Source organism: Eutrema salsugineum, unplaced genomic scaffold (genome assembly GCF_000478725.1).
Source record: "Eutrema salsugineum unplaced genomic scaffold, Eutsalg1_0 scaffold_6, whole genome shotgun sequence".
Lineage (NCBI taxonomy): Eukaryota > Viridiplantae > Streptophyta > Magnoliopsida > Brassicales > Brassicaceae > Eutrema > Eutrema salsugineum.
Window position 1 is genome coordinate 5,231,061 of NW_006256547.1, and position 24,884 is coordinate 5,255,944.

At 37.5% G+C, this 24,884-nt stretch overlaps 5 protein-coding genes across 6 annotated transcripts; 1 reads left to right on the plus strand and 4 right to left on the minus strand.

The window, feature by feature from the left end:
- Positions 1 to 4,203: 4,203 nt before the first annotated feature.
- On the minus strand, positions 4,204 to 6,678 carry LOC112083381. Its single transcript, XM_024151084.1, has one exon. It carries the CDS (start codon positions 6,676 to 6,678, stop codon positions 4,204 to 4,206), a length of 2,475 nt encoding a protein of 824 aa, XP_024006852.1.
- Positions 6,679 to 8,534: 1,856 nt separating this feature from the next.
- Positions 8,535 to 9,089, minus strand: LOC18012476 (basic leucine zipper 43). The gene has a single exon (XM_006395187.2). It carries the CDS (start codon positions 9,063 to 9,065, stop codon positions 8,550 to 8,552), a length of 516 nt encoding a protein of 171 aa, XP_006395249.1. The 5' UTR covers positions 9,066 to 9,089; the 3' UTR covers positions 8,535 to 8,549.
- A 6,311-nt stretch (positions 9,090 to 15,400) lies between these two features.
- On the minus strand, positions 15,401 to 16,143 carry LOC18012477 (E3 ubiquitin-protein ligase RNF115). The gene has a single exon (XM_006395188.2). The coding sequence runs from the start codon at positions 15,967 to 15,969 to the stop codon at positions 15,544 to 15,546; it is 426 nt and encodes a 141-aa protein (XP_006395250.1). The 5' UTR covers positions 15,970 to 16,143; the 3' UTR covers positions 15,401 to 15,543.
- A 2,106-nt stretch (positions 16,144 to 18,249) lies between these two features.
- On the plus strand, positions 18,250 to 20,835 carry LOC18012495 (amino acid transporter AVT6A). The gene is made up of 6 exons (XM_006395189.2): positions 18,250 to 18,631; positions 18,711 to 19,149; positions 19,251 to 19,403; positions 19,590 to 19,793; positions 19,878 to 20,343; positions 20,436 to 20,835. The coding sequence occupies exons 2-6, from the start codon at positions 18,732 to 18,734 to the stop codon at positions 20,569 to 20,571; spliced, it is 1,377 nt and encodes a 458-aa protein (XP_006395251.1). The 5' UTR covers positions 18,250 to 18,631; positions 18,711 to 18,731; the 3' UTR covers positions 20,572 to 20,835.
- Positions 20,797 to 23,198, minus strand: LOC18012496 (protein ABHD17B). Of its 2 annotated transcripts, XM_006395190.2 has the most exons (6): positions 22,499 to 23,198; positions 22,185 to 22,221; positions 21,851 to 22,087; positions 21,702 to 21,749; positions 21,169 to 21,614; positions 20,797 to 21,095 (listed from the first exon to the last, which is right to left on the minus strand). In XM_006395190.2, exons 1-6 carry the CDS (start codon positions 22,795 to 22,797, stop codon positions 21,023 to 21,025), a joined length of 1,140 nt encoding a protein of 379 aa, XP_006395252.1. In that variant the 5' UTR covers positions 22,798 to 23,198; the 3' UTR covers positions 20,797 to 21,022. The 2 variants fall into 2 exon arrangements, with proteins under 2 accessions (XP_006395252.1, XP_024006694.1); XM_024150926.1 differs by lacking the exon at positions 20,797 to 21,095 and having other exon boundaries at positions 21,506 to 21,604.
- Between the last annotated feature and the right edge of the window lie 1,686 nt (positions 23,199 to 24,884).

Below are 24,884 nucleotides of genomic sequence, written 5' to 3' on the forward strand. Positions count from 1 at the left end.
ATTCGGAAACATCAGCTTAAGATTGACCATGTCAGGCGTGTGCGCAGCCATCAGAATTTGGTCGTACACCATTTTGCCAACGTTGAGCTTGTTCTCCCGAACAATGTACGCGAGAAGACGAATCCGTTCCTTGACCATTGTGGTGTTATTGGTAGTCGGCATCCAGTTGCAGCAGCAGAGTTTGTAGATGACTCCGTTGACAGGAGTGAGATGACGAGACTGGAAGCCCTCCCAGCGGTTTTTCCGACCTCCAGAAACCAAGTGCACAGCATCATCAATGTGAATTTGCTCCCAGTCACCGTAGGGAGATGAGTCATCCACCAGAAACATCTTGTTAATAATCTCTGGTGTAAATTCAAACATCAGACCACGAATGTATATGAGATTCGTTCCAGCCCGATAATCCAAGTCACCAAGATTAGCGTAGAACTCATGGACCACGGTAGGACAATAGGGTTCCACATCGAGAACAGTATAGATCAGACCAGCGACATCGATAATTTTTCGAGCTTCGACCAGTTTTGGATCATCCAGAGGGAGGTATTTCTGATTATGAAAGGAGCGAGCAGAAAACGAAGCAAACCTTTCCTGAGCAGCGAGAGAGGCGAAGTTGTTGTGGGGTCGACGGTTAGGATATTTAAGCTCGGGGTGCATGCGGTCACACTCCACTTGTGAACGCCTATTCGCAGCATATCTTCCCTCGAGATCCAGGTAAAGAGGGTGATCAGCTTCCCGCGGGTCAACAAAATCCTCGAGATCCTCCACATAGTCTTCCTCCATTTCTTCGGCCGAGGATTGTGCAAAGGGGTTTGAGAATTCAGCTCTCGACTCAGGAGATCCTTTGAACAGCGGTCTGAACTCATCCGCTCCAGTTGATCCATCAGAGTCATCATCTTCAGCACTCGGAATGTCAATTGGCGTTTTTTCTGGTCGCTGAAGAGCCTTTCGTCGGGCCCGAAGGCGAACGAGTGCTTCAGCCAGGGTTTCTTCATCATGAGGAGCGCGGCGTCGAGAGGCTTCGATAGCAGAAGCAAGAAGCTTAGCAGTGGCAGAGCGAGTGTTGCGCGGCATCGCGATAGACGGGTTGACCTAGAGTGACCTAGACAGTAGCACACAATTTAGGGTTTGTGGCACATGAAACATCAGCAGCACTTTTTAAAGCCTCGCGGGAAAAACCTAGTCTCACACTCAGCCCATTCTTAGTGCACAAATGGGCTTTATGGGCCCAGACAACACAAGCAACACCAGGAGCCCATTCAACCACTCATAACGAGATTTGGTAAGGACCCCATGCCCGGACTGAACATGTTACCTGGAAGCGACTTAAGATAGATTCAGCCATGGCAAATTCACAGGATTAACGGAAGTGTGACACACGTAGAGGTGTTGAAATGGGGAGAGATTAAAAAATTTCACCGAGAAATCTCCTTCCATGACCCAGACATGCGGCATTTCCTTAGCCAAGGTGCCTTCACACACCTGATCAACTGAGGAACAGAAAGACCAGTTAGCATCCATCGATCTCCAAGGCCGCTAGAGAGACATCCAACTTCACAGTTTTCAGGGATGTGCGCTTCTCCTTCCACAATTATATGATTCCACGCAAGACGAAAGACAGAGACTTAGTTCAGCCACATACTATAAGGACTGAGATGATGGTGCTGCATACCCTCAGCTGAGGGGCATTCACACCCAAGTTGCTTGTCATTGTTCTTGGACATACTAGTTTTATGCTTATCCCTTTGATAGCCTGCAACTATGTGGAGCTAAGTCTCTGCTTTCAGAGTGTCTTTCATCTGTGCAGTATACCCTCAGCCGAGGAGCTTTCACACAGCCACCCAAAAAAAAAAAAAAGAGACAGATGCGTGTTTAAGAATTATATCCTCCCCTTTACTTTGTAGAAGCGACATCTCAGCTCAATCATGTCAGTGATCAAGCCAGTCGTGAAGTGTGGTAGCACCCCAGTCCAGTCTGAGTGACAATCATGTTGAGATAGAACCAGCCTGAGTCGAATAGGACACCCACTCGCTCCCTATTCCTGTCATTGACTTGTCATGGAGAGTTTTTATTTAAAAAACAGAAATGCTGTACACGTTCACCATACTCTCCCATCTCATCACATACTAGTGTTCACACACACCAAGAGCCTTGCGCAAACGCAGAAAGCTGTTGAGATCCAACGGTTTAGTGAATATGTCAGCCAGCTGATACTCGGATGCAACATGTTCAATCATTGCAAGTTTATCCTCAACCAATCCTCGCACGAAGTGATGCTGGTGTCAATATGCTTAGCCCGTGAGTGCTGAACAGGATTATTTGTCAAATCAATTGCACTATTGTTGTCGCACTTGACAAGGAATGAGCCTGAGTGGACACCATAGTCGGTGAGCATCTGTTTCATACACAAGAGTTGTGTGCAACAACTGCCTAGGGCCACGTATTCTGCTTCTGCCGTTGATAGTGATACACAGTTCTGCTTCTTACTATGCCAAGACACCATATTGTTCCCCAAGAAAAAACAACCTCCAGATGTGCTCTTCCTGTCATCCAGGCAACCAGCCCAATCTCCATCACAGTAGCCGGCCAAACTCAAGTTTGTTTCTTTGGTGTAGTAGATTCCGTACTCAGGAGTTCCCTTGATGTACTTGATGACACGCTTCAGTGCAATGAGATGAGACAGACGCGGAGATGCCTGATATCGTCCACACAGTCCCACGCTTAGAAAGATATCGGGTCGGCTTGCCGTAAGGTAAAGCAGGCTCCCAATCATGGCCCGGTAGAGTTTTTCATCAACACGTTGTCCTTCCTCATCTTTAGACAACTTGCTTAATGTGCTCATGGGAGTGCTCGCTGGTTTGCTCGTCTGCATCTCGAATCTTCTGATTAGATTCTTTGAGTAGGTGCTTTGCGACACGAATATTCCCTCAGAAGTTTGCTTGATTTCAGACCCAGAAAATAGCTTAATTCACCTACCATGCTCATTTGAAAATTTCTGGTCATGGTTCGCACAAATTGATCAACCATGTCCTGTCGTGTAGCTCCAAATATTATATCATCCACATATACTTGGACAATCAGCAACTCTTGTTTAACACACTGAATGAACAGAGTTTTATCAACTCCACCCCTCTGAAATCCAGAAGCTAGAAGAAATTGAGCCAACCTCTCATACCAAGCGCGAGGAGCTTGTTTCAACTCATAGAGCGCACGTTTCAACTTGTACACGTGGTCAGGATGGTTTAGATCTTCAAATCCTTTAGGCTGTGCAACATACACCTCCTCTTGCAGCAGACCATTGAGAAATGCACTCTTTACGTCCATCTGGTACAGGGTGATGTTCATGTTACATGATATCCCAAACAGCAGACGAATTGACTCTAACCTCGCGACAGGGGCGAAGGTTTCATCGAAATCAATGCCTTCGATTTGACAATATCCCTGTGCTACCAGACGCGCCTTGTTCCGAACCACATTACCGTCTTCATCGGTTTTAATTTTAAATATCCATTTTGTTCCCACGATGTTGACATTCTCAGGTGATGGAACCAAATCCCATACATCGAGTCGCGTAAATTGTTCAAGCTCTTCATGACACGCTGCAACCCAGAATTCATCTTCAAGGGCTTGCTGGATCGAGTTCGGTTCAGCAAACGAGATGAAGCACGCGAGTTTGACCATAGCCTTGAAATCAATTTTCTTGTTTCGCGTTACTCTTCCATCATGAACCGGTCCAATGACATCACTTATTGAGTGATTCCGATGAACTTGCTCAGCAGCTTGATCAGTTATAACCGAATCTGGTTGTCTTTCACCCTCGGGTGACTCAACTCTACTAGGAGAGGTGTTTCTTGGGACAAGCGAGTCTGTGTTGCACACATCGTCAGACAGAACCTCCTCTATAGTGCACGTGTTCTGATCATCAAACACTACATTGATGCATTCTCCCACTGATCTAGTTCTGTGATTGTACACCCGAAAGGCTCTGCTGTTGGTAGCGTATCCAACAAACATACCTGTGTCACTACGAGAGTCGAATTTACCCAGGTTGTCTTTGTCATTCAGAATGTAACATATGCATCCGAAGATGTGAAAGTAGCTCAGATTCGGAGTCTTTCCATTCCAGATCTCGAATGGTGTAGTCATGGTTCCTGGTTTCACGTATACCCGGTTTATGATATAACACGCAGTGTTAATGGCTTCAGCCTAGAACCGAGGTGACACATTGTTCCCATGAAGCATAGCTCTGGCCATTTCTTGCAGAGTACGATTTTTCCGCTCAACCACTCCGTTTTGTTGAGGTGTCCGAGGGGCAGAGAACTGATGTCTAATGCCTTGGCTGTGACAAAACTGTTCGAAGACCTCACTTTGAAACTCTCCACCATGATCGCTTCTAATCTGAACTATGCCCCCTTTCTCGTTTTTCAACTGAAGAGCAAGAATTTTGAAGCATGATGCAGCTTCCGACTTTTCTCTCAGAAAGCTTACCAATGTGTATCTGGAGAAATCATCCACCATCACAAAGATGTACCTTTCTCCATTAATGTTTTCAGTTGAGATTGGTCCCATTAGGTCCATATGCATCAGTTTAAGAATTCTTGATGTTCGAGTTTCACTTAAAGCCTTGTGCTGCACCTTAACTTGCTTTCCTTTCTGACACGCACCACACAAAGTCTGAGTTTCTGATTCAAGTGGGGGAATTCCTCTTACCACTTCAGCCTTTACAAGTTTTGTTAGGCCGTTTACATTCATGTGTCCAAGCCGCTTATGCCATAGGTCCAACTGAGATTGTCTTGCCGAGAGACACTGATCAGTTACACTCCACATGTAGCAGTTATTACCAGACTTGATCCCATACATCACAGTGTTTCCCTTTTCATCAATGGCTTTACAATCCACTCGAGTGAAGATGATCTCCAGTCCTTCATCACACAGCTGACTGACACTTATGAGGTTTGCCTTTAACCCATGAACATAAAAGACATTCACAAGTTTAGGTTGATCCTCTCGAGTGAGCGCTCCAACGCCAAGAATTCTTCCTTGACCACCATTTCCAAATGTGACTTGTCCTCCTTTCACAGTGTTGAGTTCGTCGAACCACTCTTGATTTCCGGTCATGTGTCTCGAGCATCCACTGTCAAAATACCACGCCCTGGAGACTTCTCCATCTGTTGACGTGTATGCCACATTGCTGACCGTTTCTGATTCAGTAACACTGATTCGAGCAAAGTTGCAAACCGCATCGCACCTTTCTTCCTGGGTTTCACAGATACCGTGATAGTCTTCTGCTATTCCCGTGTACAATGCTTGTTTGCAGATCCAAACCATTCCATAGTACTTTGGTTCTGGATAGCATATCCGATTACTCCAGGCTTTCTTTATCATGTTTTTCCTCTTAAAGCAATTTCTCTGCTTATGACCAGTTTTGTGACAGAAGTAGCGTCTGTGTCGAGTTTTCCTTTGGACTAGTGCTCGAGTCACAGATCTCTCTTCCAACCGAGGTCGCTGAGTGTTCTCGTCTTTCTTACTATTGACCTCTGTTACTTCACATCTTTTGACACTGGTAGTAGTCAATTCACCGCTGGAGGTACCACCAAACACAAACCCAGACAAGCCTTTGGATGATGATGAGGGTTGTTCAACTTGAAAACCACCAGTGTATCCCAGTCCCCAATTCTTTTTGGGAGGCTGTCCAGATGACAAGATTTGGTCGAGATTTTCAGATCCAGTATTCAACATTCGGATTTTTTTGTGATTTTCTACAAGTTGGCTTTGGAGGTCTCTAGCCTTCTCTTTTTCACTGTGGCACACTTCCTTCAGATTTTCCAACCTTTCTTCCAATACTCTTCTTTTTTCTCTTTCTATGTTTAGTTCCTTCCTGAGCTCATCTGTATCTGTAGTTACTTCGCCTTGGCTGACCTGAGCTGTCACAGTCTGGTTTTCTTCAGAGGAAGTACGTTCCATCTCAAGGATGTTCAGTTGGGCCTTCATCAGGGCTTTGTCTTTAAGGAGTTGTAGGTTTTCAGAGCTCAGTTTCACCCAGTTGTCGTAAAGATTTCTGTACTCCACTTTAAGGTCAATGTCCTCACCGTCCGAGTCAGAGTCTGAATCTCCCGGTTTACGTTCGCTACAGTCAGTCTCACCAACAGTGAACGCAACAAAGTTTAGCATCAGATTCTCACCTTCCTCTTCCTCATCGTCTGAATCAGAATCCTCGAATACAATGAGTGATTTATCCTTGGATTTGAAGTTATTTGGACATTCATTTCTGGTATGTCCATATCCTTTGCACTCAATGCATTTCAGCTTCTTCCTCTTAGTAAGAGGGCAATCACTCTTGAAGTGACCAAAACCTTCACACTCATGACATTGAACATCACGTTTTTTGAAGTTTCCCGAGTGATCTCCATCAGATCGTGACGGTCTGTAAGTACCTCTATCTGTGTCAGATCTCTGCGTCTTGTTGAACCTGTTCTGACCTTTCTCAACCCGTTTCAGCATCTTGTTGAAGTTCTTAGCCAGTAGACTCAGATTTTCTTCGACTTGGTTAATCCTGTCAACCTCTCCAGACGCGGCAAATGCAATGCTCTTTTGGGTGACCTTTTGATCATCAGAGGCCTCCATTTCTTCAGCTTTAAGAAGACCCACAAGTTTATCAAACTCTAATGTGTCCGTATCCATGGAATACTTCACCACAGTCTTGTGTGCTGCAAACTTGGGTGGCAGACACCTGAGAAGCTTCTTGACTAGCTTCTTGTCCTTTTACTTCTTTCCCAGCACAGCAGCCTCATTTGCAATGGTACTCAGCTTTGTGGTGAAACTAGCAACCGATTCATCAGGTGCCATCTTCAGATTTTCAAATTCAGAAGCTAGATGGTCTATGCGAGTTCTCTTGACACTTGTGTCTCCCTCAAAGTGATTAACTAGTGTATCCCATGCCTCTTTTGCTGATTCACACCCTTGAATGATCCCGAACTCATCCAGATCAACAGCTGCAAATATGGCTGAGATTGCTTTGGAATTGAACTTGGATAGACTTTTTTCAACATCAGTCCATTGGTTTTTTGGCTTCAGAACTTGCTTAGTCTTACCATCTTCATCTTGCGACGTCACCGTCGGATGAGTCCACCCTTGTTCAACAGCAGTCCAAGCATCTTCATCTATCCCTTTGATAATATGTCTCATCCTTGCTTTCCAATGACCAAAGTTACCCGCCCGAAGCAGAAGAGGTTTCTGGATAGCAATGAGTTCTTTTGATGTCTCCATGTTAGTCCACAAGATCTCAACCTGATGTAGAAAATGGTTTTCTAGATAGGTGACCCGCTCTGATACCAATTGTAAGGGATGTAACACAGAGAGATATCGTAGAACACACACAGATGCAAAACTTCTTTTGCTTTCTTATTAGGAATCACTTAGACAATTTCACAATCTGTCTAATCAGACTTACACGACACAACCAAGCTGTTCGACACTGACCAATCCCTAATCTACCCAACCTAAACACAACAACAGTTGTGCACACAAGATACAAGTCACTCACCCAGAACCCTAAATCTCTCTCTTAGTCTCTGGTGATCTTACTTGTCCTGTTTTTCTCTAAAAACAGCTCACCCTACTTGGTTCTTCCCACAGGCGTATATACCGCATCTCACTTAAGCATGCGTATATCTCCTGTCCTTTTGTTGTTAAGATTCTGATCTTCTTTTCTTGATCTGCAAGATCTCCTCTCTCTCATTGCTGTAGTCGTGCCACGTCATCTTTCTTTCCCGAGCTTGCGTGTCACGAACTTCTTCAAATCATCTCCCGCTCTTCTATGTGTAACACACATCACCTTGATAAGCTGCCACACTTACAAAAGTCAGATTATCAACACCCAGAGGAGAGAAAATAAAAATTTAAATGAAAGAAATCTTTCTTTCTATAAAGTTAAAAATATTTTCGTTAGTCGATGCAACACCATAGTCCATAGAAACTGTTCTTGGTGGGGCTAGAGACTAACAGTTACAGATAAGATTGTCCTTGGTCTTTACCTAATATAATCAAATTTAGAAAGTTTCACGAAAGAAATCATCTTGCATCCACAAACCATCCTCTGTTATTTTTTTGCTTTCTCCAAAAGATGATAAAAATGTTACTGATGTCAGCATAAACCATATGTTAAAATATAAATGAATGTGTTGGTATGTAGTTGGAATTTTGGAAATTGTTGTAATAAGAAACAAAACCCACACCACCTTACTCTGTCCCCATCACCAATGTGACTCATGATTTGACCAACACCACTTATTTTTGTTCTTCATTAACACTAATCTTCTTTAGTTTATAAATTTATTGCATCCTAAAACGTCGTCGGTTCCATAAGAAAGGATCGCTGTTTAGAGTCTCACTGCTGAGGAAGATATCAATTAACTTTTGCTCTTATCCCCGACATGAGAACCAAGACCCGGAACTCTTGGTAAAAAAAAATCTCCGGATATACACACATAAATACATACTAGACAAACTTGAAAAATCCATATATGAACCGCGGTATATTGTGTAAAAAAACTCTATTCAATGGGGATTATATCGTCTCTGAAGCAAGAAAAGGGGCTTTGAATTTGCATATCACTGATCACTTGCTTAAGCTCAGATGTTTCCTCTTTAAGCTGAGCATTCTCTTGAAGAACCTTCTCGTGAGACTCAGAGAGATTGTTAAGCTTATCAAGCAACTGATGATTCTCAATCCTTAACCACATCACCTGAGACCAAAGCTCGTCAAGGTGTCGCTGCTTCCTCATACGCGATCTCCTTGCGGATTCTCTGTTTGATATCATCCTCCTCTGCTTCCGCTCGTTTATTATATTCTTGTCCGTCTGCTGCTCTTCTGCTTCGTCTGATGTCGAGTTGTTGCTGCTTAGGCTCATGGATTGTGGATTGTTTGTAGCGCTTTGGAATCCGTAGAAAGGGTTTGTGTTTTGACCGTTGATTGGAAATGTCGAGGCTATCGGCAAATGGGAAGGATACGGAGATGGGATCGAGGAGTTTAGGTAGTTGTTGAGGCTGAAAACGTCTTGAGGCTGCATTTTGGAGTTGACTTGGGCAGAAAGTTAGGGTTTTTTCCTTGTTGAGAAGAAAGGTAGGTGAGAGAGAAAAAAATGCTTTGGGAAATTTTATCGAGTTTTTGGTGTGTGAAGAGGGGAGATGGTTTTATAGCGTAAAGGAGAGCAGAGGTTGAGGAGTGGAGCCCACTTTCTGCAATTGGGTGAAGCAATAACAAAGTTTCTAACATAAGAATTTAGTAAATACGCACCTAGATCATGTCACATTAATTTATCTTTTATATCCATAATTGCCTTGATTATGGTAAAACATATAATACACTGATAGCCTTTCAACAAATTGATTAAAATACGTGACCAACTCGAGCCGGGCTCTAAAATTAGTTGAATAATCTGGTTTCTGAAAAAGTTGACATTGTTATATAATGGTGTTTAGAAAGTTGATCTGAATATTGTTGACCAAATATATTGTCTATTTTTCAGTCAGGAGAAACCTCTACATTGTCACACGGGGGGACATGGGCGTAAAAAAGGGCATAAAACTTTTCGTAATTTTTCTTTTATAATTTCTTTTACCAAACCAATTTATGAACAATGATACCTTTGATTTATAAGGAGTTTTCTACGGTTATGATCACTTTCTAACAGATATCATACAGTTAATGATAAACGATGATCACTACTAGTTATTTGAGAAGAAAAATTAATACACACAGACACACACACATATATATATATATATATATATACTTTTTAATTTTGAATGTGCCAAGACAAAGTAGTTAATTTATAAAAAATGAAAAAAAATGGACAAATTAAATAACTTCAGACATATACTAATTACAGTAAACTCTCATACATTATCTTTTTTTTTTCGCAACCATACAATTGAATTGAGAAACCGGTTTCGAAATCCAAACGGGGGAGAAGACTTTCAGTTTTTTTGTAATGTTTTGACCTCTAACGTATACATACTAACATTTAAATGACGTGAAATGAAATTTATCTCGGAGAATAATAAACCCGCTTTGAAGATTAGAAAACGTAACCCATCATCCAAATATCCAATAGGCTCTTGAATCATGGGTATGTAAACTATGTATTATTATAAGGGTGTCTCTGGAAACCATATACATGCGTGCTCGTTCTGGGCGTGTGTTAGATATATTTCTTATAATATACTACAAATCTTTTGCAGTTTTGCTTCTAAATGAGTTTATTGATTGTAGTTATTCGACCACTGTCACCCACATTTGCATAAAGCAAAGGTATCCGAGGCATCTAAGCCGCAATCTTTTGGCCTATAATGGACATGTATGTATGTATTTTTACTATCATTAAAAAAAAAATTGGTATCGTGATATCATCAATCATCTCCATAAATCTTATATCATACAGATATATATATATATATATATAAGCAAGTGCATGGGGAGTAGTGGATAATCATTTTCCAAATGAATTACCTTTTTTATTACATCAGCGAGAAAGAGATATTGCATTATTTTTCATTTTAAATCATGTCTTAAACATTTATAAAAAAAATAATATGAAACATCAGAGGATATGTGAGGAGTTGTTCGTCTTTCAAACCCAGTTGTCCATCTTTGCGTCAATAAAGAAATCTTCTTTTCTACGCAACGAGATTAATTTATTAAATAGTATTATAGTATTCTACTTTTCATAAAAGTTTAGTACCTGATTTTGTCATAGATCAGTATTGTTTTCTTTAAATCACTACAAACACTCAAATAAAAACGGAAGAAGACCTAAGAACTTAACGAGTATATGTATTTCTGAGTAGAAATCGGCAAGATTTAATTTGTTTCCTGCTTCATCCAATGTGAATTCTCGAACATTTCATATTAAATTAAAAGAGGATTATTTTGTAAACTGAAGATAAAACACTGAAGCTTGATCATAGTAAGTACTCTTCAAATATGTAAAAGTTCTCGGAACATCGAATTAGTATCCGGACAAAAAAAGTAAATTTAAGACTGGCAAAGTAAAAACACTACAAGAACATATGGATTTCCTACGAAAATTTTCGACAAAATTTGTTGTCGGAAAATTTCTAATATGTAACCAACAAAATTCCGATTACTGTCAAAATTTGTTAGTTTTTTCTCAGAAATTTTCGACGAGAAAATGTTCATAGAAAATTTTTTGAAATTTACTCGGAATATTATAATAGATTAATCTTTATATATAGTTGTGGTTGTAAAACAAGATTACTATTAATCATATCAGTCTCATTCTTAATTAAATTACGTGTTGTACTATCTACCATGGTGGAAAAAGATGAATGTTGATGTACATGAACTTTAAAAACGCAATATACGTACCGTATAAAAGATAATACCAAAATCAAATCATTATATATATGTGGCTAGAAATAATACAATTTTTTACTTCGGAGTGTTTTACTTTTTTCATATAATTTAATTTCATATGAGCCTTAATGATCTCTCTCGCTATCTGCCTATAAGTTTTGAGTGGACTGAGTGGTCAAAAATATCATGAGACAAGGAGTGACTCTTCTTTCATGTCTTGGGTTTTCTCCTCTCTTCTTCGTGCTTTTTCTAACTCTTACTTTGTTTTCCAATTTAAAAATACTTATTACAAAATTAATTATAAGAATATGATATGCCTTATATACATATAATAAGACATCAAAAGATGTATGTAATTGTGTTTACACATAAATGGACAACTATGTAGGGAACCATGAACAGTTGAATACCTAGTAATGGGGATTTTTGTCTTAATGCACTTTTATTAGATCTATTATCTATACACATACATGTGCAACACATAAGCTTTGACCCTACTTTATTAAATGTTTTGCTTTAAATAATTTACAATATTCTTTGTCTCAATTTATACAATCCGCTTTACCAAAAAAATTATCATTTTAAGTTTTTAACATTTTTCCCCACATATTAATATATATATATATATATTTATATCGTGCACATTTATAAATTTTTCTCTTTAATTGATAATCTGGAGTAATAGAGATAAAATCGAGATTTAGTTTTAAAAGTATGTGTAAAACACGTTATTAAATTGAGCTTTCCACATAATAATATTCACAAGATGTATAAAACCTTCATTATGAATATTATACGTGTACACAGATTTTAGAAAACTTTAATAATTCATATTTTTTAGCAAGTTTTATATATTTGAAGTATTTTAAAGGTTTTTACCTATAAAAAATGTGTATCAAACAACATTAGTTTTTTCACAGGTTTTTTCGTTATCGACTGGAAAAAACTTTTTGCATCTTCTTCCTTATCTTTTATTTTATTCTTTACTTTTACAGCATATATTTATTTTATTTTTATTTTTATTGAATCAAATGAAAAGCAATGATTAAAATTGAATCCTTCACATTAATTTTCTTTTCATATTTTCATGAAATACTCCAATAATGCCCTTGAATGTTAAAACAGTCTATTCTGTACACCATATCTCCATGCCCAAAAGGTAAGGGTAATTTGAGAATATTAACATGGCGACAAAGAACACGCCCCTAAAATAACGGCTCTGGTTTTTGCACGGTAGAGTACTTGGATTTAACTTGTCTTCCAATAACACATGTAGCACATAGCACTAACAAACTAGCCAAAGGAATCTTTAAATACATAAAATGAAAATAACATTTCTAGTTTTTCTAAATTTTATTGAAAGTATTGTTGGTGTAATGGGGAAAATAAGAAATGATATTAGGATTAAACTTAAATATTTTAGTTGATCAATTATTGTACGAGACAGATTTTCGATTTCTAACACATAGATTTGCAAAATGAATTACTCATGAGTTTATAATTTTGAAATATGATCATATAAACTCAAAGTACATATATATATATATATATATAACTGTGTCTGGGCCTATAGGAACACACATAAGTATACAAATTTGAACTCAACATTAAGTTGGTGTTGAAAGACTAAAGATTCTCACTTTGGAAAGATTGAGAACTAATGAACTCAATTTTTCTTGCCTAATTATGTAATCATGCGATGACAATGGGTCCAAACTAATCAACGGATTCATAAGTAAATATCAACAGTTTAATCATAGTTCGACACGTGTGCAATGCCAATTGTCTTTACCAATGTCACAGTTTACTCGTGTTGAATATCTATTGGTTGGAGACTTGGATTATTCTGATTGGCTAGGATAAATATACAGACACACAGTACATAGGGCTGGACAAAACATCTCTAACATTCCATTCGATCAGTTATCCACTATTTATTTTAATTTTTCACTATTTCACTTTGATGCGATTCCAACAATTCCATTGACCACAAGTCTAGGAGCGAATAAGATACAAAACTTAACTCAAAGCGAAAAAAAAATCATAAATGCTTAATTTGAACACCATAAATATAAATCATATATGCTCATATATCCATTCATATAAACAATATATAAACATATGTATATACTTAAGAAGAAATAAAAATTGCTTCCATTTAATGGTTGACTGATAGTGCAAGTATTAATTCAGGAAAAACGCACTCTTAAATATCAAGCGTTGGCATGATCTTCATCGAAAAATGTTGTTTTTCTGTAGAAAACGAAGTCTATGTCTGCATGTTTATGAGTTTATCGGTGTTAAGACTGTGTACATTGTACGCGGTGGTCTGCTGCCTCCCGCTATATATAGTTTTACTTATTCGCTACAAAACGAGTTCTACTCCCCCAAAATGAAGTTTGACTGTTTGGCCCAATGAAAAGTGTGTAGTCAAGACGCACTAAAAGATGATAACATATCAGAATTGATATGGAATCAATACTTGAATAATAAGAGAGGAAACTAACGTATTTCTATTTCAAAGATTTGAAGTTCTAAAAATCCAAGACATAAAAAGCTTGGATTGGATTGAAATATATCTGAAAGTAACATCGTGATCTTGAGTCTATATGTCATAAACGATGTTATAATTAAAGATAATATCTGCTCTTAGATCTTGTGCCCTCAGGAATAGACACACTCTTAACTTCTTGTCGTTTTCTACTATTTTATCTCCCTTAGCCAACGTCTCTTTTTTATTTATAACACGTTCTTTCTCTGTAAATCTTCCCAAAGATTGGTCTTAACTGAAAATCTTAAAAAGGATTTAAATATACACTTTGCTTTAAATAAAATAAAATGAAATTGAAGAATTCATGGTGATCTCTAAATGTTGGTTATGAAACACCGATGAGAAAATGTGGTTGACAACTTCAGATTCATTAACAAACTAATATAGAAGTAGATGAAAAATTAGAAAAAGATGAGGCTTATTAGAAACCCGATGATGAGATTTCAAACTCATTTGTAGTAAATAGATAAACAATTTCAATAGCTAATAAATAAGAGTAAAATACGACATGTGAAGGGAGCAGAATCATTCGAAGTATGATTTTGCGCGGATAAGGCCAAATTATATAGGGTGGGTGGCTAGGGAGGCACATCCAGAACCCTACATCCCAAAAAAGCTAGCACAGTTAATGATTTTTTTAATTATTATTATTATTTATTCATTCTTATCTGGATGGTTAGTTATCAAGAAATAAAGTATCAGCATCAATCTCGAATGGTTTTTAATTCCAGTATTTGTGTGTTATTTATTGTGTATACATAATGTGTCCAATAAATTTTCACATGACATTTAATATATCTTAGTAGTTTAGAAAAAAAAGTTCTATCCATAAACTATATTCTTTCCGGGTTATATTGCACTCAAGGCATCCCTAAAAACAACCTCAAACCCTCACTTTTTTAGGGTTTTTGCCTTTTTGGATTCCAAGAGTAATCTCAAAACTTGAATAGTGAAAAACATACTAGTGGCTCACTTGCAGCCATTTGGAAAATAATTACAAGAATAATTTAGCGAGCCCAAAGAATTGCCATATATTCTTCTAAAGTTGGGCTCAAATTGGGCTGCAAACAAATTGTATGTAATTTTGTTTTAAAATATGTATTGTAGCGGGGGTTTTCATAATATTTTGTTTATTTTATTTTATATTGAAACTTTTGTTTTACATTGTTATTAGTTTATGATATATCTACACTGAAAGCAAGCAAATATCTACAAATTTGATTCTAAAATAATATGGTGTTTAACCAAGGTTATGCTTTAGATAGTTATGGTTTTCGCTCGGATAACTTCTTTTCTTTTTTTTTAAGAAAAAGGTTAACTCCGATAACTTGAATCGAGAAGCATGACTGCATTGATGCCATGAACCACAACGGCATCGACATAATCAAATTGATTCATACTTGTTTGATCCTTGTTTAATGTTTAACTCATGTTGTAACTTATGCTAAAAGGATCTTCTAAGTTAACAGGGAAAAAAAAACTAGTCTAAACAACTTCTTGTTCGATTGATAGAAACAGGCAATACATCAAATGTTCTTGTGATATATTAAAATAAAGAAGACTTTATCAACATCAACATTAGAAAAATAGAAATTCAAGAAAACCGAATAAAACCAAACTAATTTCTAACATTGAGACGGCAAAGCGGACAAGTGTTCCGATTAGTCAACCAATTAGAGATACAGTCTTTATGGTAATAATGTCGACAAGGAAGCTCAGAGAGTCTCTCATTAGCAGCTAGCTCCTCTCTACAGATGGCGCAAACCACAAGACCTCTCTCCACCAGCTCCTCCGCCGTCAATTCCACCACCGGAAGTTCTTCCGCCGCTTCCGATCGCCGCGTAGAAGATGAATTGCCCAACACTTGACCAAAGATTTCATCGTAAGACCCAAACGTGTCGAATCCATGGTTGCTCCGTGAAGCCAAATAGTGAAGGTAGTTGAGGTAATCCTCGTCGATGAAAGCAGCGGTTTCTTCGAAATCTTCGTCCGGAATCTGATCGGTTTCGTTTTGGATTTCGGAAGGAAGATGAAAATCCGCCATTGATCTTTTTGAGGTTTGGAATATGATTAATAGATAGATTCTTTTAGTACGAGAATGTGAACATGGTTGTGTTTCTGAATGTTCCGTTGAGTTTCTGACACGTGTGTTTCGGATAATGACAACGTCTGCAACACATGTCTTGCGAGTAAATCATGTTTGTTGCCACGTCATATAACTGTAACACCGACCAATCAATAAAACAAAAGTTTGTATGAAAAAAAAAAACTTATAGCCGCTGCCGGTTATCCGGATTCCGGACTTACCAATGGCAATACTACGGCTTTGCTGTTTTGTTGTTATGAAAGATGTGCTTCCTTTAATTTTGCATTTTGTCACAGTTTATATATTTCTCCAACGTACCAAACTAATTTCATGTCTCTGAGGACAGTTGAGTTCAACTTATAGAATCAAAAATCACATGTACATACTGTATATGTAGAGTTTAAGAGTTAAAGTATAGTAATTTTAAAGTCAAATTGTATTCATAAACTGAACCACCGAACTAAAAGTTTAACGGAATTTTTTTTGTTCTGTCTGATCTCTTTTAGTACGTAGTTTTTTTCATCATAAGATTTTAATTTACACGTATAGATGAATTATTACCTCTTTCATTATTTGCGTGGATTAGTGAGTCACTCTTCTTAATATTTTATTCAAAAGCGAAGTGTATAAATTAGACCAGGTTATACTCTGCTGAAAAAAAAAAAGACCAGGCTATACCCATATACATGCACCTAAATCCACTGGTAATATAATCTATTTGTATTTGCCGACAAAAAAAAAAAATCTATCTGTATTTTTCTTTTGAGTATAACGGTCATTGTGGGAGGAACTAATCGTGGGATGTAGGTATGTTATGATAGGACATATGATGAAAGACAGTGTGTGATTTCAAAAATCGAAGTTTTCAGTTACATGTAATCAAATTTTCGAAAAACGGTGACACTCAATCATAGAATGATAGAAATATGAGAAATTGAGAATCATGTCATGAAAAAAAAAAAAAGCAAACATAACTACAATTGAGAATCGTCTTTTTAATTAGACGCTTGAATATTCGATTGGAAATTTTAATTTATCAACTGGACATCCGTTAAATATATTAAGTTACGAAAATATGAATGCGCATATATTAAGTTACTTAACATATTAACATTTGGGCGGGTTCGCCTAATTGTCTATGTCTATATATATAACTGGCCGACTGGGTATACAAGTAAATAATGGGCATCATGAGGATCCTAATTGAATTTTATACTTAACAGAACTTCTAATACATACAATATTGATTAAGATTGACGGTTTGGTTACCACTAAAAGCCAAAACTTGGTAAGAATATCCAGTGATTATAGTAGTAGCAAGATTAATTATCAGCCAAGTGGGTATGTTAAATAATTATCAGAGTGTGATGTGCATAATTGATTAGGAGTTAGTTCCTATCAGCCTTTCCTGTCCACAAATTATTCAACAATAAAATAATGAATTAAGCTATATCTCCCTGATTTTTTCTTCAGCTGTTTTACAACTGAACTTTTAAAATATAAATCGTCACTGATGGTTGCTCAGAAAAACAAAAAATCGTGACTGATCATAATAATAATACTACGGAAATGAGATAAATAGTGCAGCATAAATGTTTATTTTTAAAAGATTGGCTTTCTTTTTTGGTTCAATGTTTATTTCGGAACAAAAATGAAGATAAATGTTGCATTTGTTCCTAACTATAACATCTGCGTCTCGGCGTCTTGACAAGATTGGCCTTTGGTTCTTGTCGGGTTCCTCAGATAGACTCTGGCAACGTCCCTGACTCACTTCACTTGCCCGTGCGTCTCGAGTGACTCTCCCATCGCATGTCGCTTCATCTCACAAGGAACCTTTATTGTGTACAAATTTACATCTCATGCCATTCATTCATTATTCTAATATTTCTTTCTTATATAGATTTTATACATATTTGAATTTCCATCATTATCCGAAGAACAAATTTCCATCAATATAATTTCCCATCACTTTTATATATTAGCACATGAAGGTTTATTTTTTTTTTTGTTGTTTGATGTTGAAAAGTGAAAACTAATTACATAGTTCTTCTCTCCAATTTTATGCACTTTCAAAATTCAAGCATAGTGGGCTACAGTGATCCTTAAACGCTGCGTCGATTCGCGCTGAAATCCAATCAGCACCACCTAAGGTCAAATAAGTCGTCATCATTATACAGTGAATGTTGATAATTTCATTCTACAGTTTTAGCTGATCACGTTACTCTTATCCAATGACAAACAAAATCCATTTTTTTTAGTTGCTTTTTAAAATGTTAATAAAGATTTTTGTTTTAACAGTCACATAATTTCCATCGTCAGCGAGACAGAAACGTGAGGCTATAATTTCCTTCACATCTACAATTTCATTTCTCCTCAAAATTCTCCTTCCTCTTTTGGAGAAATTTTTCCTCTCTAATCTCCTCACTGTTTGCGAAATTCGCTAATTCTTCTTTCAATATCTGATTCTACCGCCAGATTTTCTTCTGGGTTCAACCATTTTCGATCGAAATCACCTGGGCTTCTGTCAATTTTGGGGTTTTTGATTCCTACTTGTCTAATCAGTTGAATCGAAGTTTGTCTCTGCTCAGTATCGAGAAATTATCGTCAAATCCTCTCTAAGGTTTCGTTGCTCTTCACGTTTTCAAAGGATTTGACTTTGTATGAAAGCTAAGATTTTTGTCTGTAATCAATTTTGGCAGCTTGCGATTATCAATAGGAAGATGACGATTGAAGATGTTACTCCGATCCCAAAGAGGAGCGGTTCCTCCTCCGACGATGTTGCTGCTCCGTTGTTGCCGAAATCGCATGGAGACGAAGTCGCTTACGACGAGTTCAACGGAGCTTCGTTTAGTGGCGCGGTTTTCAATCTCGCCACAACCATAATCGGTGCTGGAATCATGGCTTTGCCTGCAACGATGAAGATCCTAGGACTTGTACTGGGAATTACTATGATTGTTGTCATGGCTTTCTTGACCGATGCATCGATTGAGTTCTTGCTTAGGTTTAGTAAGATTAAGAAAAGCCGGTCTTACGGTGGCTTAATGGGTGACTCTTTTGGCAGACCTGGAAAGATTTTGCTTCAAGTCGCTGTTCTGGTCAACAACATCGGCGTTTTGATTGTCTACATGATTATCATTGGTATTACAATCATCATTTCCTCGTCTTTGTAGAGTCTATAAATCAGATGCTGCTACTTTGTTGAATCTTAACTCTTTCTCTGGTGTTTTTTGTTGTTGAAGGTGATGTGTTGGCTGGGAAGACAGAAGATGGAACCCACCATTATGGTGTTCTTGAAGGATGGTTCGGTCACCATTGGTGGAACGGAAGAGCTGCTATTCTTCTCATTACAACTCTTGGTGTGTTTGCTCCATTAGCCTGCTTCAAGCGAATTGGTTAGTGTTCCGGCTCTGTCACGAGCATTGCTTGATTCATATTTTTATTGCCATGTTTATTCGTAGGGGAAACCGTCATTTCTTGTTGTAGATAATCCTATAATGGAATGGGGACTCTGAATATTGAAGATTGGTTGTGTAATACTTCTAAATTGCCTGTGACATATGAATATGCTTTCTTTGCAGATTCTTTGAAATTTACATCTGCCCTATCCGTGGCTCTGGCGGTTGTGTTCCTCATCATCACAGCGGGAATTTCTATCATGAAATTGATCAGTGGTGGTGTGGCCATGCCAAGATTGCTACCAGATGTTACCGACTTAACATCCTTCTGGAATCTCTTCACAGTTGTACCCGTTCTTGTCACGGCATTCATTTGCCATTACAATGGTATGTGCTCGGTTCTTAATTGGAATCATAGCTTTGAAGAATGAACAAAAACTCATGTTGTTGGTTTTGCTTGGTTTGTTTCAGTTCACAGCATTCAGAACGAGCTTGACGACCCCTCTCAGATAAAACCTGTTGTCCGATCAGCTCTTATGCTCTGCTCATCTGTTTACATAATGACAAGCATTTTCGGGTTCCTCTTGTTTGGCGACGACACTCTTGATGATGTTCTTGCAAACTTTGACACCGATCTTGGAATCCCTTTTGGCTCTGTCCTAAATGATGCGGTTCGAGTGAGCTATGCGCTTCATCTTATGCTCGTGTTCCCGATTGTTTTCTACCCGTTGCGGATTAACATTGACGGGCTCTTGTTCCCTTCCGCTCGGCCATTAACTACCTCAAATGTAAGGTTTGGTTGCCTCACTGCTGGTCTCATCTCTGTAATCTTCTTGGGTGCAAACTTCATCCCAAGCATCTGGGATGCTTTCCAATTCACTGGAGCAACTGCTGCTGTTTGTCTCGGCTTCATATTCCCGGCTTCTATTATACTAAAGTAAGTTGATTGTTTATATGAATCTGCACATAATGGTTAATTAGAAGATTTGGTAGTTTATAGCAAATTTTGTTTTTTTTATGTTCTCGCAGGGATCGTCATAGCAAAGCAACGGGCAGGGACACGACCTTGGCGGTTTTCATGATTGTTCTTGCGGTATTGTCTAATGCAATCGCCATTTACAGCGATGCTTATGCCTTGTTCAAGAAGAACGCACCTCGTGAGTGATTGATTGTGGATGAGTAAATGTGAAGTTTTGTGTGTTCTGGATGAAGGAAACAAAAGCGTTTGTTTCTTCATCTTCTCTTCTTATGTGGAATCAAATAATTAAAGAAGACGAGACTCCTCTTCTATATGTGTGTTTGTACTCTTGCTTGCTTCTGGTTTTGTACCACCATGAGTGATGTCTGTAGAAACTTTGTATGAAATGTAATGCAGATACATGGTGTAACATATTCGAATCTGTTATATTTAAAGTTTATAAAAACCAAATCAAGCTATTTCAATCCAGTAGTGACGGCAGAGTTACAGTAATCAACCATTGATGTGTGACTTGTTATATTCCAAAACACAAGAGGACGTAAGTGGAAAGAGACAACAAACCAAGTTCAAAACAATTAAAATTAGATGTTTTGGAGGCATGTGTGAGTGTCTGTGTGTTCATGTTTCGTCTGCCACTTCACTTAGCTGTTGCTGTCGGCTTGAAACAATCTATGTTGCACAAACCTACTGATCTTATCATCTCCCCAAATCTGTCATAAAACATCATCATCATCATCATTATCATGTTCATCAATTCATACAAACCTGAGATTTTGTTTTTACCTGTCGACGCTATTCCTCCCTTTCTCCGGTTGTATTTGTTGTTCCGTGGCAAGACTCGGTTTCTCAGACCCATCAACACTTTTTCTCTTTCTTTCTCTCTTATCAACGCTCGGTCTCGCTCTATCTTTGTTCTCAGTACTCAGCTTCGGCATCTCTCTTTGATCCGTGCTTGTTCTTGATTTCTCTCTTTGATCTGTGCTTGGCCTCGCAGGTTCTCTAATATCCGTACTGCTCCTCGCCTTCTCTGTTTGTGGCACAGGTCCGTTTCTAAGATGAGGCGATTTTTCAATAGCCGATACAAACTTCTTTAGATGCTTTATGTATTGCGGGTATAGCTCTAAATCACAGTGGTTTCCTCCTTTGATCCAAAGTGGTTCATATTTTTCTTTACAAAGATCAAATAATTGCTTCCCATGAGACCAATTAACAACATCATCTGATGTTCCCTGCACACAACCCGTAAGCTTCGGATCAATAACCAAATGACTTTGAAAGAAAACAAGAAAGAAATGGACACGAGAGATGATACGCACGTGAATTACCAGAACCGGACATTTGACAAAAGATATCTTGTCGATATTCTGCAATCTCAAAAACGTAATCGAAGGTAAGTAATGTTCAAAAACCGAATAACAAGATCATTAACGTGAGTGTAATATTGATGAAAGTTTCAAAAGGAAACCTTGTAAATGTCAAACCAGTAAGTACGCTTCACAGGGTACATGACTCTAAGACCGGAAGCAATTGCACTGTGAAGAACAACAGCTCTGAGGTTTGGTAACCGAGAAGCCAATTCTAAAGTAGGACCGCTTCCTACGGATTGTCCATATAAGATAACATCTTGTTCCTTCACACCATATTGCTCCTCCAAGCATCTATACACTGCTTCTATATCGCTGTACGTGTTCTGCTCACTAGGCTGTTGGAGAAACCCAAAGCGAAAAACTTTGAACTCAATACACAAATTCATTGTCGATTTCAAAGACTTTGGAGTGATAAAACACAATGGATCATACCTTTCCTGAAGACCTCCCATAACCCGAATAATCATACCTGCATAACAATGAACAACAAAATCAAAACATGAACAAATCAAATGGATCTCACTTCTTATCTAATGTAAAAAAGTCAGATCCATTAACATATTCATTCTCAATTACTCATGATTCTCTAGCCTATCTACAGCCTCAAGATGTGCAGACACTAAACACAGAAAAAAAAAAACTTGTCCTAATCCGAGAGAGCAGCTTCAAAAACTTGTCCTACACATCAATTACTCATCTACCAAATTTTGCAGAAATCAATCCAAGCAATGGAGAGTAATAATTACCCAATCAAGTTGACGCGAAGATGGAGGCTGAGCTCAGAGAAGAGCTCAAACATCTGTCCGAGATCGGCGGCGTTGCCGTGGGAATATAGAAGAGTGAGTGAGGCTGTAGGGTTCTTAATATACGCCGCAACCACCTGATTCCCTCTCTTCGTCTTCAGCTTCAACACTTCAACGTTCTCCTTCACGTTCTCAACGCCCGTCAGCCGCAGCTTTCCTGTCTCAGCCTCAACACCGTACGACGGCGGATTTGGCGGGAAAAACGCAAACTTCGCCGCCATTGATGACGTCACAGCCCCCATCCTTGAGAACCCTTGGGCGAACAAAAACAGATTTTCTAGAAAAAGATAACAGATTTCCTCTGTTTTGAATTCGATTTACATCGATTATGTGAAACAGAACACAAGGGTATTGTCTGAAGGAGGAATTGAAGATTTGCAATTACAGATGCAACATGAGGAAGAAACAAATACGTTTTTTTATTTAAAAAAAAATCAAACTTTGATCTAGATTTGGTTAACTCAATGGATGATCTTTTACGAGAGTGGATTTGATAGTGTGAAAATGAGGGAAAACGACGGGAAGGTTGGAGAGAGAGAATTTAGGGTTTGGAATCTGGAGGAAAAAGGAAGATTGATAAATGCAGTTTTTCACGGGGGAGAAAGAGGAAAACCCGGCGATGCGGAGGAGGAGGAGAAGCACGAGCACGTGTTTTCTTTTACTTTAATTCTGTTTCTCTGAAAATTATTATTAGTTCAGTTTAGATATTCTCAATTTTCGGTTTATTCGATTTTCTTTTTTCCAAAGTTACTCAAGTGCGTGATAACTGGGCATAAATTTCATTATTTGATTATCTATTGATTGATTTTCCATTGATAATTTTTATAACAATTTTAACTGCGTCATAACTGCGCATGAATCTAGAGATCTTAAGATTTTGTCATAAGTAAAAAAAAAAGGTTTAAAAAAAATAATTTTAGAGTTGGCTATTTGGGATGTGACCTAGTGAAGTTGATGTTTCCGTAAGTTAAGATTAGATTAGATTAGATACGATGACAAAGAAAATGATGACACGTGTCACTCTAGGAGATATGCTATCTTGGAGCTTTGCAATAAGAGGAATGACAAACAAATTGTAAACTTAAAGAAAATAAGACACATCTTGGGTTTTGCTTGGTTTATTAGCACAAAAAAGATAATGCCTATTCCATTTTAATAATCAATCGTCTTTCTTTTTGTGTGTACCAAGAACAAATAGTATAAAAATCAAAACCAATAATGATGCAAGAATGATTAAAGGAAACAGAATTAATCTTTGCAAGAAGCGGGACGGTTCGATTATGATCAATGATAAATACTAACTTTTTATTAAAGGACCTTCTATTAAATAAATAAATACTAACTTTATAATTGGTCTTGACTTTAATATAATTTTTTCGTAACTTTATAATTAGTCTTAAATTTAATACTCCTTTTATTCATAATTATTTAATGTTTAAGGTTTTTCACACAGTTTAAGGATTCATTTAATTTTTATTTTTTCTATACTAAAAATATTATTTATAATTCATTTAAATATCATTCAGCCAATAATAAAACAATCTGCAGAATATAAAAGGTCAAAAACTATAAAAATTCATTAAATTTTGCATTGAAAAGTGAGAACATCAAATAATTCTGAACAAAAAAAACCTTCTAAAACATCAAATAATTTTGAACAAAAGGAGTATTACGGTTTCAAAATTTAATGGTTTGGTTAATGGCACGCACGGGAGAGGACATGGGGAATACCTTTTCGCGAGGATAGAATTAAATTTGAGTCAAACCGTGCTATAAATTATTGGCATGATATATTATTACTATATATGCTAAGGTAGCAGGAAAATATTTGTTGGCATGAAAATGCTGATACGACAAAGTTTAATGCATTTGGAATTGTAAAATTGGGTTATACGGTTATACCTATAAGAAAACGTATTACATCAATATGTAAAACATGTGGTCACGAGTATAGTGGGCTCCTAATAAGGCCCAACATAAGGTGAGGCCCAACCGAAGTCCTTAATTCAGAGTAACCAATTTTCATTTTCCAATCATTTCAAAACCTAGTAGATAGAAAGAGAAATCTAAATAGGTGGTTTAATTAAATCAAAAACAAAATATTTAGATAGAAACGTCTCTAAATTTAGGTACAGAAGAAACGTCTTTCGACGACATGTGTCAAGAGTTTATAAGTTTCTCTTTTTTTATTATCTCTCTCCAGCAGTCAGGTGTCAAATTATTTTCTTTTATATTATAAATTTTTTTTTTCTCTCTTTCCAAATATTCTCTCTATAAATTTAATATTAAAAAATAAATAACAGATTCAAATCAGTCTCTTTATTGCACA

Coding starts and splice junctions, on each gene's coding strand:
- LOC112083381 (XM_024151084.1), bottom strand. CDS start 6,678: ATGGATACGGACACATTAGAGTTTGATAAACTTGTGGGTCTTCTTAAA.
- LOC18012476 (XM_006395187.2), bottom strand. CDS start 9,065: ATGCAGCCTCAAGACGTTTTCAGCCTCAACAACTACCTAAACTCCTCG.
- LOC18012477 (XM_006395188.2), bottom strand. CDS start 15,969: ATGGCGGATTTTCATCTTCCTTCCGAAATCCAAAACGAAACCGATCAG.
- LOC18012495 (XM_006395189.2), top strand. CDS start 18,732: ATGACGATTGAAGATGTTACTCCGATCCCAAAGAGGAGCGGTTCCTCC. Junction 19,150..19,250: donor TGTCTACATGATTATCATTG/GTATTACAATCA, acceptor TTGTTGTTGAAG/GTGATGTGTTGGCTGGGAAG. Junction 20,344..20,435: donor CCGGCTTCTATTATACTAAA/GTAAGTTGATTG, acceptor ATGTTCTCGCAG/GGATCGTCATAGCAAAGCAA.
- LOC18012496 (XM_006395190.2), bottom strand. CDS start 22,797: ATGGGGGCTGTGACGTCATCAATGGCGGCGAAGTTTGCGTTTTTCCCG. Junction 22,222..22,498: donor CTTCGCGTCAACTTGATTGG/GTAATTATTACT, acceptor ATTGTTATGCAG/GTATGATTATTCGGGTTATG. Junction 21,750..21,850: donor ACTGGTTTGACATTTACAAG/GTTTCCTTTTGA, acceptor TTGAGATTGCAG/AATATCGACAAGATATCTTT.